Source organism: Eublepharis macularius, chromosome 14 (assembly GCF_028583425.1).
Source record: "Eublepharis macularius isolate TG4126 chromosome 14, MPM_Emac_v1.0, whole genome shotgun sequence".
NCBI classification, from domain to species: Eukaryota; Metazoa; Chordata; class Lepidosauria; order Squamata; family Eublepharidae; genus Eublepharis; species Eublepharis macularius.
In genome coordinates, this window is record NC_072803.1 from 36,203,829 (window position 1) to 36,219,109 (window position 15,281).

At 43.9% G+C, this 15,281-nt stretch overlaps 1 protein-coding gene across 1 annotated transcript in view; it reads right to left on the bottom strand.

Moving 5' to 3' along the window:
• PROM2 (prominin 2) overlaps positions 1-15,281 on the bottom strand; it is a 57,647-nt gene that overhangs the window by 15,356 nt on the left and 27,010 nt on the right. The window contains exons 8-14 of the mRNA XM_054998495.1: positions 13,541-13,615; positions 13,369-13,432; positions 10,886-11,045; positions 8,262-8,414; positions 6,759-6,882; positions 1,695-1,786; positions 19-103 (exon numbers count right to left, since the gene is read on the bottom strand). Coding sequence (XP_054854470.1) covers positions 19-103; positions 1,695-1,786; positions 6,759-6,882; positions 8,262-8,414; positions 10,886-11,045; positions 13,369-13,432; positions 13,541-13,615 — 753 coding nt within the window. The remainder of the gene's footprint in view (positions 1-18; positions 104-1,694; positions 1,787-6,758; positions 6,883-8,261; positions 8,415-10,885; positions 11,046-13,368; positions 13,433-13,540; positions 13,616-15,281) is intronic.

Consider the following 15,281-nt stretch of genomic DNA (forward strand, 5'->3'; position numbering starts at 1 on the left):
TGGGGGTGGCCTCCATACCTTTGTGACACTGAGATGGTCACTAAGGCTGTAGCTGTCCTCGAGCTGTAGAACTTCCCAGAGGCCCGCACCATTCTTACATTGCCTGAAATACAAAAGGAGAAAGGTCTCAGCTGCCTTCCATCATTTTTCAGGGCCAGAAAATTCTTGTTTTGCTCTGTAAAGTCACCCCTTTACATTAGGGTTCCTGGCTGCTGGTTGCATCACTTTAAATCAGGGTGTATTATGTTACTAGCACCAAACAAGCATCATGTAAACAATGAGAATAACAAAGTAAGTTTAATGTTCGAAGTACTATAATAAAAACCTTATATTTGCAATAATCTATATGAAAGCTGTATGAAAAACTAAACCGAAAATTTCAAGACAGACTCTGTTGAAAAATATTTTTATCCCAACTTGCAGAGTTCATAAAATGATTACAGCAAAGTCAATACCGCCCTCCCCCCAAATGCTAATATTCACAGCATCACAAGCCAGCAGCCACCCTTCAGCTTCTTCTTTCAGCCTGTCAAAAGTGGGCTGCACATTAGTATTATTTATTATTATCATTTTCATTTATAGTCTGCCTTTCTTACTGAGACTCAAGGCAGATTGTAAACATGATAAACACTTTTCAGTCAATTAGTAAATGGATTACAAATTATAACAACAACAGTCAGTGACTAATTGGATTACAAAATAAGATAATATTGGACTCTAACAGCAAAGATTCCTAGTAAAAATAATGACGATGGGCTGTGAGAAGGACTCAGTAGCATCACCTACTACCTGGTCCTTTTAACTGGAGATGCTGGGAACTGAACCCAGGACCTTCTGCATACATGCTCTCCCACTAAGCCGTAGCCCCTCCCCAGCATCTGCAGCTGAAATCGAGTTAAACTCAAGGGAAGGAAACAGAGGTAGGTGGTGGAGGGAGGCTCTTTTCTACAGGTCCCAGCACCCCAAGGCTGCACCTTTGTTCTAATGTTTAGGCCCTTCCTTTTCTTCATCTTCTTTGGATACAGATTTTTCTTTCTCTTTTTGCATGACTGAGCAAAGTGCACAGTGATCTCAAATAAGGCATTTGAGATCACTCCACTTGCTCCTACAGGCACCACTCCTGAGCTCTGCCTCCGCTCTCCACCTGCCTCCAGTCTCAGGATCTGCTAGGGGCCTGGCAACTCTGTTTACACAACAGGGCCGTTTCCACACGTCTTTCCCTTGCAGAAAACCACGCAGAATTTACAGAATGATGGCATCTTCATGGCATGATTCCCTGTCATGACTCCGTTTTGTGGCTCAGCTTATGATGTCATCACACCAGGAAACGGAGTCATGATGGGAAATTGTGCCATGAAGACGTCGTCATTCTGTAAGTTTTGCGCGATTTTCCATGAGGGGGAGACGTGTGGAAACGGCCTAGGCCACTCCTCATTACCAATTTACCATAGATAGAACGGAAAATGCAAAGGTGGAAAGCAATCTGGCCTGTTGAAGAGTCCAAATGGCAGCATTATGCCACAGAATCTTCAGTTCAGCTCTTCGGCCTTACTCTCAAGAAGTCAATCTGATAGGAAGTAGTTACCCTAAGGCCTTTTTTGCACAGGTGATTTTTGCCGTTTTTGGCCACATAAAAAAGGCCAAACTCTTACCAAGAAGGTGCCTGTTGAACAGCCTCATGGCAGAATACTCACTGATAAGCAGTTGTGATGTTGAGGCTCTTCTTTAGGCCCAGGCGCTGGGTGATGTTCATGGAAGGAGGCAGATTGCCAGGCGTGTCAATGAACTGGGGATCAGAAAGAGGAACAAGACACATTTTAAGTCTGGCTGACACTCCCCATGCAGGGATGACCCCAGGCAGTCATCATCCAGAAGCTGTCTAGTCCGCAACAAGTGCGCAGCAGCAGGCTGGAGCTGATGGGAAAGGGGATAGAGTAGGAAGCATTCTAGGCTGCTTTTCACATGGGGAAGATTCCTCATTATGCTCTCATTGCCGCTGTGAATGCAGAGACATCTGCAGCAACAGTGGAGGATCCAGGCGTATTCTCTGTGATGTGTCCTCATGCTCATCACCGTCCCATAGAGTTGTCAACTCTGGATTAGGAAATTCCTGGAGATTTGAGGTTTTGCCTGGGGAGGATAGCATTTGGGGCAGGGAGGGAGCTCAGCAGGGATGTGATGCCACAGAGTTCACCCCCTCAAGCTGCCTTTTTCTCCAGGGAACTGATCTCTGTAGTCCAGAGATCAGGGTTGTCAGGTCTCCTGCAATGGTGAGAAACCTCCCACCAGCAACCTGCTCTTCCTGCCACTGCTCCTTTGGGTGGCAGGAACATTTTTTAATTGCTGGCTTTGCACATGAAGTGATGTCACTTCTGGGAAAACCTGTAAGTGACATCGTATCACTCTAAGAATCAACAGAATCTCTATGGATTGACCATAGATTTTCTGGTGATTCCTAGAATGATGTGATGTCACGTACAGTTGTCCCTGGAAGTGACATCATGCATTGCCCAATGCATCACCATCCATGTCCCTGCCCCCATTGGCTGGCAACCCTAGTTGTAATTCTGGGAGAATGTCAGACACAACCTGGAGGTTAGCAACCTTAGAAAAGAACCACCTGCCTACTCCTGCTCATTAATGCAAGAACATGAGGTTGGAAAACACATGACTCAGGCCTGGTTCCTGGTGCAGCTGCCCTGCCTACAGCCCAGCCATGATCTGACAAAGGATATAATTTGAATGGCACCTCTTGCTTTCTGTGCAGGAAGCAGATGTGTGCCAGTGTCTTTCACAATAGAATCTAACCTGCATCTTTCTTATTACTAACCTACCAAATGTTCCCCAAACAAATAAACAATTACTCATTCTTCTGCAAAACTTTGCATCAAGGACATTTTCTCACTGGTTTTCTCATGCTTTTTCCTTCAACTGTTTTAAGAAGGCCAAAAGCTTTCAGTGATTAATTGGTGTGATTAAACAGTGCAGTTAATCAGCGCTAACCATACGTCAGACAAAGCAGGATCTTGTCCACAAGAGCTTACGTCACAATAAATTTGCCACAGGTTCTTTGTGACTTTTTAATCATTTCAGCAGCACTTTCCATATACAAAGAACTTTCTGATTGAAGTAACAACTGGGGTCAATTTTCACCAAGCTGAAAGTAAATCCCAATATTCCTCTTCCTCTTCATGATTTATGAAACAAAACCCTAACTTGCATCCCTCCCTGCCTTTCAAGCTTGAAGAGCAGTTGGCTGAAAGGGAGAATAAAGTCACAGGCATTTTGGTTCTAAATTGAGATCAAGTGTTAATTGTTATTTGATGAGATTTAATTAATTCATTGGCATGGTCTTTGTGTGCCAATTGTACCTAGAGAGTGAATGAATGAAAAGGGCCAGGAGATCACCTAATTAGATCATTCTGCACAGTGTGTGGCAGGCACCTTACACTGGATGACGCACAGAGAAAAGCAAAGCTAGGAGAGGAGAATCTCTGCTGGGCATGGCCTTGGCTTAGCAGGATGGGAGGGAATCCTGAGCTGAGTCATTCTACACATTCTGAAGCCAAGACAGAGCCCTGACCTCATGTTGCCTTTCACTCTAAACATTACTTACTTCCCGAGTTCTCCACGGAGCCAACTTGGGCTCACACACAGGGGAGGCGCCAGGGTTTCCGGCACTCACGGCCAGGTGCGCGCGCACCACACTGCTGTGAGCCGGCCCCATTGCTGTGGCAGGCGGCTGGCCTCCCAGCTCTCCCGCTTGGTTGCCTTGCACCACCCCAGACACCTGCCGTGCCTGGCCCACAGCTGCTGCGTCCAGCCGGGGGCACATGCTGGCAGCAGTGCGGGGTGGGAGGGGTGGGAAGCTGCAGCAGCTGCAGCTTCCCTTTCCTCCTGCTCAGCCACCGGCGCTGCTGTCCCCAGCTCTATGGCGCGTGCCCCTGCCCCCAGCACCTCCTCCAGCGCCCCCTCCAGCGCCCCAGCACTCACAGCAACTGCCTACCTGGCCTCAATGGGTGCGCCGGCCCTGCTCACACAGACACACAGCAGCTCTGGGGAGTGGCTTACATTAAAAAAGGAGAGTCCAAATAGGCTTGGAAAGCTGCCGGTGTGTGTGTGGGGGGGCAACAGCTCTTGCCTTTATCCCAAGATTTCTCCCTTCCCCCTATGCAAAAAGAGTGGGGGCAGAGAGTTTCACATTTTGTTTGGCCCATGTGGAGGTATTTTGTACACACATGACAGCAGAAACGGGAAAACTGTCCCCACCCCTCACTAATGCAAACCTGGGGAGCATTTTCAAGAGAGAATGGTCAAATGCAGGATGTGGCTCTCTTCCCACCAGTTGGTCCTTCCCTATAAACACCCCCTTCTGTGCCCTCCCCTCCCCCATATTCATGTTACTTCCGCAAGCACAGGTTTGAGAACATGTTTTTGCTGGGGCACCATTTTGACCTGTGCTCTCTGTATCTTAGCAGTGCAAACTTTGCACACTTCTTTCAGCTTAAGCGGCTCTTCTTCCAACAGAAGAGCTGCAAAAGTTGGACGAGGAATCTCTGCACAGAGGTGTTCAGCTGTGCTGAGCAGAGTGGTAAGACATAAGCCAGCAGGACTTCACTGAAGCCTATATAGCTTTGTCACAGCTGAGAGAAAGCAGCATTCTGCTCCATTCATGGGGAAAGGAAGCCAAACACACACACATGCATACATGTGTGCACACATACACACTTTGTGCTGTACTTTCTCAAATGTGGGTAAACAGATAACTAAACTGGCAAGTCAGACTGGCTTTTAGCCAGAACTCTGGGGGAGGAGATGAGACTAGTGGTATACTAGTGACAAAAGAAAAATGAGATGTGCACCTCAGGCCATTAAAAGCAGCAGAGTGACCCTACTGAGCCCGATCCACCACTTTGTTCTTCTGTAAATGCCTCAGTGCAATGAATGGGAACTGCACAAGAACTCAGTACATGCCCAGAAGAACCTCCCAGTGGATCATGCCCCATGTAATTTTCGGGAAAGAATTGCTGTTAGATTTCCATCTAATTCAATGGTCCTGAACAGGGAAGCGGAGCTGATCATGTGTAGATAAAACAGCAAAAATCTAAATGCAAATAATTTAGGGTGTTTAGATCAAATGCAAATAATTTAGGGTGTTTAATTATATCCCTTTAATTAGATTTTAATTCTTTTTTTCATAAAGTGTATTAGATACTGAAACACTCTTATCAATCATTCCAGTGCCTGTGTGCACACAGCAGTAAGAATACTGAAAGGCAGATACAGGTTCAGTTCTCACTGAACACATGACTAAAAAGCTCCCTGCATATTTTCCTTTGTATCACAGCAAAGAAAGGGGAAGGACTGGTGGTGGGTTTTTGAACTGTATTCCTGGGAACCCAGAGCCTCTTCACTGAGAAATTGATCATTGTGGACAAGCTTCCATGAATGGCAGCTCAGTCTTCTTACCTTCATTTGAGGAATATACATTTATTAGGACCCACTAAAAAAGTCACTCACCAAAGAGTTTTGAATTTTCCAGAAACTTCTTCAAGTAAGCAAATACAATAGGGGGCAGGGGGAGGGTATTGCTGGCCAGAGAGAAAAACTCAGAGGTTGAAACCTACTAAATATTTCAATAGGCATAAGGGAACTTTTCTAGATCGATAATACTAGGCATATTTCACCAAATCTCTCCTTCCACTTTGGACCCCATATTGTGCCCACTGCTGTATCTAGGGTTCCCCTGAAGCCCAAGGGCAGCTTTGAAGGAGGCATAGAAGGCTACAGAGGGAGGGAGAGACAGGAAACGATTATAAGATCTAACAAGTCTGCAGTTTGCAATAATATTTAAAAAAGAATGGAGGAGGTATTATGCAGACTTAATTAAGATGCAAAAGAGATCTCATGGATATCGGAAAGAAAGAATAATGGCTACTGTCCCTTTGAAAATACAAAACTCAGCAGTTATTTGGATGTTTTCTCTAGATGTCACAGGAACACACAGGACCCTTGGAAGGCAGAGTGTGGAAAAAAAGAAAAAATATTTCAGTCCTTATAGGAGTAAAGTTGGAGGTGAATTTTAGATGAAGCACAAGATGCATTCAATTTGAACAGTACAGTTAGACAAAAAGAGATCTTTGCTGTGCCCCACACAGTCTAAGGATGTATCTCAGACCAGTGCATAACGACTGATGTTTCTACTTTGAAGCAAGCCAAAGTCACTTTTCATTAAGTTTTTGATTATGATAACATGTTTATGAACAACAATTAAACAACAATTTAAAATAATTTTAAAAGCAGTGACTTTGGTTGACTATAAAATGTAAAGCAGAAATTAAGCCAGCCAGCCAGCCTCGAGGGAAGCAAGTTGATTCATGAGGCGGCCAGCTTCTACAGTGTACGGGAATTATTAGTGGGAAGGATAAAGATTTTAAAGGGACAGTCGACCGGGGGAGCCTCAGCAGTGCTTTGAGTGTCCTCACAGAACAGCCTGGCACCACAGTAGCATTTTTTTTAAAGCAACAAATTAGGTCTGAAGAAATGAAGGTAATACAAAACAAAAAATATTAGAATGTAAAACATTGCCTAAGATGTCATCAGGACTGCCAGAAAAAAGTGAATACATTATGGAAATTCTGCTAAATGCTACTGAGGAACCAACCTGGGCATTCCCAGCCCTGTGAAATGTGCAGGCTGAACATTCTCCCCTGAGACTTCTGCCCAGTCTTTCTGATTTTTCACCCACACAAACTCACCTTGTAGATTTCTTGGCTAGCCCAGTGCTCGCATACCAGCGTTTGGACATTTCCCCCAACTAGGAACGTGACCAAGACCAAGAGAATCAACAGCCAGGAGAAGAGGAAGCTGAAGCAGACCCCACTGAAAGGAAGAACAAGGAGAGGATGAGCAGCCAACAGATATTCCCAATACATCATCCCTATCTTTGTAGTTTTCTACTGAAACTTATGGATTGGAGGGTCTTTAAGTTGTTGCCTGGCCTTTCTGCTTAGATTCAGACCCTTGCCTCTCTCTGCCCATGAGATTACAAGACAAGATGTCTAATTTGTTTGCCTCTGACTTTACTGGAACACAGGGAATGGTTGCTAGATCAGGGTGAAAAAAATATGGAGCCTTTATACTGATCAGCTTTAACCAATGACTAGAAAAGGAGTCCATGAATAGAGTGCAAGTGACATTTTCCCATTTCAGTTTTAGCAATAACATTCAGGGTGGGGCCCATGAATAATGAGAGCCATTCAATTTGCTTAAGTAGATGTTTCACGGAAGCAAGAAGCCCTTCAGCCTGTCTGGCAGGTAGTTCAGTCAAAGGGCTTGCCGCCTCCAACGGAGAGCTCTTGGCACTGTTACAAAACTGGCTCCTTGGGGCAGCTATGACAATGAAACTGTTTTAAAACCCAGGTCTGATTGATAGTGTCGATGTGCCTGAAGTCTCCTTTGGTCGGGAAAGGAGACAAGGAGCCTGACAGAATGGAGATCAGCAAATGAGACTGGCAGCAAAATTTGCTGGTTGATCTCTCCAAGAAGGGCCAGTTTAGATATACTTATTTGTCACTTGATGACTGTCACATTAAGTGATGAATTGCATGGGCAGATGGGCACAGCTATTTCACTACAGATAGACTTTCCATGCTGCCTCAAGCACAGCTGAGTTCTAGGGTTGTCTACTCCATGTTGGGAAATTCCTGGAGATTTTGAAGGTGGAACCTGGGAAGGGTGGAGTTTGGGGAGGCAAGGGAGCCATAGAGTGAATCTACTCTCCAAAGCAGCCATTTTTTCCAAGGGAACTGATCCCTGTTGTCTAGAGATCAGTTGTAATTCTAGGTCTCCAGACCCCAGCTGGAGGTTGGCAACCTTATTGAGTTCACATTCACTTGCTAGTCAAGTGATGATCAGTATGTGTGAACCAGGCCCGTTACTTATTACAATCTTAACTTTGGAAACAGTCCAATGTTATTTATGGGCTGATAGACCCTCCTGTAAATAATGCCTACTATCTTCAAGCCATGCTAGAATGTTCAGAGTACTCCCAAGCTACATCCCTGAGGGTCTTGGCTAGTAGTTCTTGATGGTGACACCAAGTTCCTAGACTGGCTGACTATGTTTCCTGTCCCTCTATGAATGATCTTCTTATTCAGGATCCATGATTAGAATTCCCAGGGTTTTTCTAGAACAGACTTCGGCAGCCACTGAGCTACACTAATAGCTTCTGGACTCAGACACATATTAGGAAGCCTTACGTAATGAGCATCTTGGCTCCAGCTTCTCCTCTGCTTTCATAGTCACTGGGATCCTCTCGTACAGTCAGCCCATAGGTCCCAAAGGAAAGCCCAAGAATGTTGCAGATAACAATCAGTAGGACAACAGTGCATGCCACAACACCCGCAATCCACCTGAGAAAGACACAAAAGTTGCTGTAGCATAGCAGTTAAGTGGTTGGGCCACTCTGAGTGGGCACTAATCTGTTTAGAAGAGTGGTATATAAGCACACTGCTGTTGCTGAGCATGATTCAGGCCCAGTAGCACTTTAAAGACCTACTAGATTTCCAAGGTATGAGCTTTCAAGAGTAAAATTTCTGAGCGCTGACTCTCAAAAGCTCATACCCTAGAAATCTTTTTAGTCTTTAAGGTGCTACTGGACCCGGATCTTGCTCTTCTACTACAGACCCACATGACAACCTACTTGAAACTCATCATCATCAAAAAGAATGGAGAAACATAAGCAAGCTTTTGGGTATTTAAAAGGTTATACTACATGAAACACTGGTATTTGTCTGAATGAGTTTTCAAGTATTTTTTTTAAGCTGATGATGTGGAGGGGATATGAAAATGTCCTCATAGAGCTGCCTTTTTGCCCTGAAACCTCGATATTTAGCCCACCAGGACAAATAGCAGCTTTGCACGACCATTTCAGGTTGGGGAAATGATATAACAGAGGAAGGTTTACCCCCTGCCCTCCACCCTGGTCCAAATTATGGCCATGTACACCTGCTTTATAAAAGAAAACATTGCTCGAGGCTCATTCACAAAACCCCTAGCATCTTGTGTAGTTTGGACTTAAGAAACAAGCCAGGGTTCATGTTTCAGTTTCTGAAACCCATGAAAATCCATGTTGCCCAAAGGTCTGGATTCAAGTCTCAATTTAGCCATAAACACCAAACTGTGTGGCTTTAAGCAAACACCATTCCCATCACCCTCCAGTAAAACGTACTTTATAATCCTTAAAAAGTATATGTAACATAGAAATATGCCAAACTATGCTAATTACTGGTAAGAGTAGGGTTTGAGTTGAGCTAATATAGCTTTGTGGCTAAGAAACTGAGCCACAAATCAAGATATATTAATTATTTTATTTACTTTCTTCATTTATATCTTGCCTTTCTCCCCATTCTCCTCTCCTCCATTTTATCTACACAACAACCCTGTGAGGTAGGTTAGGCTTAGAATGTGTGACTGGCCCAATGTCACCCACTGAGCTTCCATGGCAGAGCAGGGATTTGAACCTGGGTCTCCCAAATCCAGGTCAAACACTCTAACCACTATACTACACTGGCTCTCCAATTCAAAATTCAGCTCAGTGAGTAACTTATTAGGAGTCTTTTGGCAAGCTATTTTCGGCTTCAGCTACACTTGCCCTCCTGCAATATGATGATAATAATATTGATCTACCTTACAGGATTGTTGTAAATGCTACAACAAGCTAATGCATGATCTAATCTAGTAAACTAATCTAATCTAGTAATCTAGTAATGCATGATCTAATCTAGCATGATCTAATCTAGTAATTCTAGTAAAATGCATGATCTAATCTAATAAACCAGTATAATTAGGATCTTCGGAACATATGATCAAATGAACTGATCTAAATGATTCTACAAATGCTAACTGTTGTTATTATGTTTCTAATGGTACAGTGGGTTGAGTGAAGGCTTACTGGGTGACCTTGGACCATTCAGTCTCTCTCATCTAAACTTACCACACAGGGTTGTTGACAACCAACTTTTGTTGTGAGGATAAAATGGGAGAATGATGTGTTCAGCCTTGAACTCCTTGGAGGAATAGCAGAAAAACAGTGCAATCCTGAACAGTTACTCCAGTCTAAGCCCCCTGAAATTAATGGGTTTAAACTGGAGTAATAGGATTGCACTGTAAAAGTACGAAATAATTGCACCTCCTAAATAACACTGAGAAAGGATTGGCTTGAGGCTATTTCAGAAAAATAGGCATAAGCCAGGGTTGAGTTTGCTTTTTTAGCTGTTGTCTCATCACTTTGAATGGAAAGATGATACTGTGTGGGAGTACAATGGTACAGAATCCTCCCCTCTCTTTTTTTGATCTGTCATTTATAAAATAGATGAGTTTAGAGAATATTATGATTCAGAGAATGCCTGACATTTGGTGAATGTCACATGTGAATGTTGATTATCCCAGATAAAATTTGTGAAAGTTTAAAAACTCAGAGACATGTCAACGAATGTCAACAGTTACTTTCAGGTGATCATCAGCATTCCCTGGGGTTATGTCCAAAAACTGGAAACTATATCAGTGCTTTGACATATACTGAATCCATCTGGAATTGTCAGTGTTCAGATGAGAAGGTCAAAATTCAACACCTTTTAAACATTTGCTTTATGCGTGCAGCCTGTCTAACCTCCATATAACTTTCCACTTCTATTAACAAAAACTCCATGTTCTGTTAGGACTGGTACTGTCGATCAAGATTTTACTGAATCAGCCAGTTTACAGAAACTATAGTGGCTTGCATAGTGAATTTTACATTCAGGCAGTGATTATTTCAGAGGCAACATGAAAAGACCTGAGGCCAGGTTTACAAGTGCAAAATCTCAGAGGTGATCCATTTTACCTGTATCTTTCATAATGCTTCACCTCCTTGAAATAAGGGCGGCTTATATTCTCAGCCTTTACCAGAGCATTATATATGGGACGAGTATGACCTGCGATTGGGAAGCTATCTGCAATGTCTTGGACCTTCTCTGTAGCTTTTTCCATGTCTTTCTTTAAGTCTGTAAAGTAAATATCACACACAGAAGATGGGCATTACAGCATTTTTCCCTTTTACTCATTTATTTCTAATTTTCCTCATCCTCCCACCCATATCTTCCTCAAATGGTATGCCTTCTTTAGACTGTAAGCCTGTTAGCATAGACCACGTCTAGTTCAAAGTGCAGTGCCTAGCTCAGGGGAGGAAGACGCACAAGACATCATGTAGAAAGCCACAGGTCCAGACGCTTCATTAAAAAAATCTTGAACAGCAGATATTAGGAAAGGCCAGAAGTCCCCAACCTTGCTGAGTCTGCAGGCACTTTCAGATATCAAGAACAAATAGTGGGCACCACTATAAATGGTTGCTAGGAGGAGGGAGCACAGACAACCATAGAATGGCTGTCATGGGGGGTGCGGTCATGCAAAAATGTTGGGAGATTCCAAGCCAAGCATCCTCCTACGATGAAAGCACCAGTTTCCAGATGGGTGCTCCCTGCAGACAGAGAAGTGATGCCTGCGGGGTTCTTTTGAAGCTTCTTCCAATGAGATACAGGAAATACAAGACTGGTACTTTGCTTTGTCCAGTAAGATGCTTTGGGGGAGAAGGAAGTGGACACGGGGAAATACACTGACAAGAATCAGAAGCATTGTGCTGGGAATCATTGGGAAAGACTATTTTCACCTAAGAACCACCTAAGAAAGCCAGTGCCGGTTAGAGCAGACTGTTAGATCTGGATGGACTAAAGGTCTGACTCAGTATAAAGCAGCTTTTTATGTTCCAGTAAGCACTTGACAAACATTAAATGTTCTTGTCAATAACTGCCATGCTTTTGTTATCTGTCAGTGTAGCAAGCAACTAGTATGAATCATTACAGTCCTCTCTTTGGACAAGATATTTTTTTTCTGTCATCATATAATTTCTGCTGTTTTCTGGATAATCTACTTTACACCAGTGGTTTCCAAACAGTGTTTAGGGGAGATCTTCAGACACTTAAGGGGGGGGGGGATTCCTCTGTGAGAACATCAGCCCAACAAACAAGAGTTCATGAAATGATACGTGGCCCCTCGTTCTTAATCTTCATTGTACCTTGCTGCCTCAAAGACATCTTGAGGTATGTTCTAGAGCACACTCTCAGTCCACACAGCATGACAGTGAAACACAAGTGTATGCTCTAGAATATGCCCTGGAGTCCTCTGCACCTGGCAGACATGCAGGGATTCCTTGCTAGACAAAGCCAACACCTTGAAGATTTGAAGTTTGAAAGCCATTAGTTCAACAGCAGAGCAGAGAGCTCTCTGGACTAGATATGGGCACGAACGGGAAAAAAACAAACCCTGTTCATCATTCATTGCCATCCACGAACAATGAACAATGAACATGAACTGTTCCCGAACATGTTTGTTGTTTATTGTTCGTGGGGGCCAGAACCACCCCAACCCCAACCCCTCCCCACTTAGCCCCCCTCACCTCAAACCCACTTACCTGGCCCTTTAAAGATCCCTTTAAACTATCTGCTGGCAGGCACCTGCCAGCTGATAGTTTAAAGGGCCCTGTCCTGGCAAAAACAGCAGTGTCTGCTGGCAGCTAGTTTGAGGGGTTACCAACTGACCTTCCCAATGTCCAATACCCACCAAATTTGCAAGGGACATAGTCCTCACTGTCCTCTGAAGACCCCCCAAGTTTCAGAGAGGTTGCACCCTGGGAAAGGCATGATCCACGGGTCTCCCCCTTGGCTGTCATTTTCTCTTCACAGTGGCAAAAACGGGACTCTCTGCTGTAAGTACTTTGAAGGGTTAAAGCCAGCAGGAAAGCCAGAAGGAGTTCAGACAGAGTTCAGTCCCTGCCTCTGGTTGCCAAGGGAATTGATTGCAGGTGCCAGACTGTCTGGCTTGACAAAGGGCAGTGAATGAGGCTTGCAACAACCACTTGTTTGTTTAGAATGGGGCCTCATGAACGGCTTGTTCGCGGACAGACGAACAGGCTGTATGTGGGTTTCGTTTGTAATGCTGTTCGTGCCCATATCTACTCTGGACCCAGTACTCAGTTCTGCACTCTAGTACAATTCATAAAAAATGCACAGTTCTGCTTAATCGTATTGAGAAGGTGCACGTACAGATTTGGAAGCCCTTATTTCCCTCCCTCTTACTTAACAGGATAAGAAATACTCAAAAGCACCCACTTATCTTAAAAACCTCTTCACATATTCTGGGCTAGGCATCGATGCAAAAAATAGATATGAGGACTAAGGTCCAATTCAGATAAGCTATGCCCATGTGAACTTCCACCATATGCAAGACTTCAGATCTACAACTCAAGAGCGACTCTGGAAGTGTTTAACTCACCTTGCACAATATCAGCCATCTTCGCTGCAATTCGTTCTGGGAAAGAGTTGAAGCTGTGGCTGGCCTAGAAGTACAGGAACCAATTTTACATCCCCAAAGTGGACCAGATGAGAATTTTACTAAAGAGGGAGCAGAGATTCCTTCTCTGCCTTCAAGGTTGTTGATTACTTACCTGGTGAATCATTTCTGAGAAGTTAGCCTTTGGAAGTCCCTGCAAGTTCTTCAAAACTCTTTCCACCGGAGGTAGCTGAAAGAAGAAATCATGTACAGTACATCAGTGTGTGGACTTGAAAACTAAAATAAAAATGTGTGCATAATTAAACTAATCAACATATTCAAGAGGCTGAGGGCCAAGCTACAAGTGACGAATGACACTTGAACGGCAAGTGTATTTCTCCCTGTTAACTTGCCCTCCACTCAATCCACTTGCTGTTCAAGTGTCATTCGTCACTTGTAGCTTGGCCCAGAGTAGAAACATATTTCCCCACCCCTCAGGAGAGATGGCAACCTCAGTTTCATAGGCAATTCCCGCAATGTATATCCCATAGAATAACTTGGGTATCCTATTCCTGACCAGCTTCAGGTATCCAAACACCCACACAAAGAATACAGTTTTACTGTTTTCCTTGCTGTTCTTGATGCCCCTTCTGTCTATCAGAGAAATCATTTCCAGGGTCACAGGAGGACCCAGGTGGAGGAACAGCCTTGCAGAGTGACAGCAAGGCGGGAGCAAGAAGGGTGAAATTGCTCCTTGTGGGGAGGGGAGGCAGTCATTGCATTCCCTTGTCCGTTCTCGCTGCTACTCCCTAACCCAAGCAGCTATTCCTCCATGCAGGTCTCACAATCCCAGGAATGATTTTTCTGGGGATCAAAAGGGGCTAAAAACATCAACAACAGAGGAGTATGAGAAACTCCATTTGCTCTCCATGTAGGAATGGTTGGATAGAAGCTCACTACAAGTATATGTGAGCTGTTGCTAGTGTCCAAATTGCAAGTGGAGAGCAATGGCAAGTGAACAGGGAGGAATACACATGAGTCTGTTCACTTGCCAGGCAAGTGTAATTCGTCACTTGTAGCTTGGTTCTCAGTGACCAGCTACTGTTAAGCACAAAAGTTTGTACCTCTTTAGGGAAGTCCTACAATTCAGGACAGAAATTTGCTTTTCTCCTTGACTACTATTCTAGGAAGAGGAAGGGCATATGGGTAAGAAATAGGAACAATTGTGGGACTGAATTAGATGTGATGCAGGATGCTGCCTTCTTAAGTCTTTTTTTAAAAATCCTTTACTGCAGTGGCAGGAGACTCAGAATTGACCTCAGCCCATACTTGGGGTGTGATTAATCCTTCCCTTTTGGGTCTTCTTAAAAGAAAAACATTTGTGGGCAAAAGAAAGCAGCTCAGGGAGTTTGATCAGAAATCTGTTCCAAAGGGGAAAGGTTATATGCATACACATACACACCAGTGCTGCTTCAGTGAAATTCTAAGACCTCAGATGACATGTGGCTATAACCCTAAAGCATGCAGGGATGAAGCTGAAATGATAAACTTGCAAATCTGGACACATTAGATAAAGGAATATCTGTGATTGAACCCAGTTCTGTTGAAGCCAATGAGTGTTCGAGTTACACAGGACTTGTCATTCTATCTGAAGAAGACTTTTAGAAAGGTCAAATGTTTGCAAACACTTACACCAACAGAAGTGGGACTACATCTGTGCCTATTTTGCATTTTTCAGAAAGGCAACCAACAAGTGACACAGGGACAGGCTTGAGTGCGTTTCTCACTGCTGCCACCAATACAATATAGCAGCAGCAGGGCTTCTGTATAGCAAGTCTCCCTGCATTTTCCTGCCTCAGTTTCCCAACAACAGTCATTATCCTCCCCACTTCGCCCAGTTTTTTTTAAAAAAAATC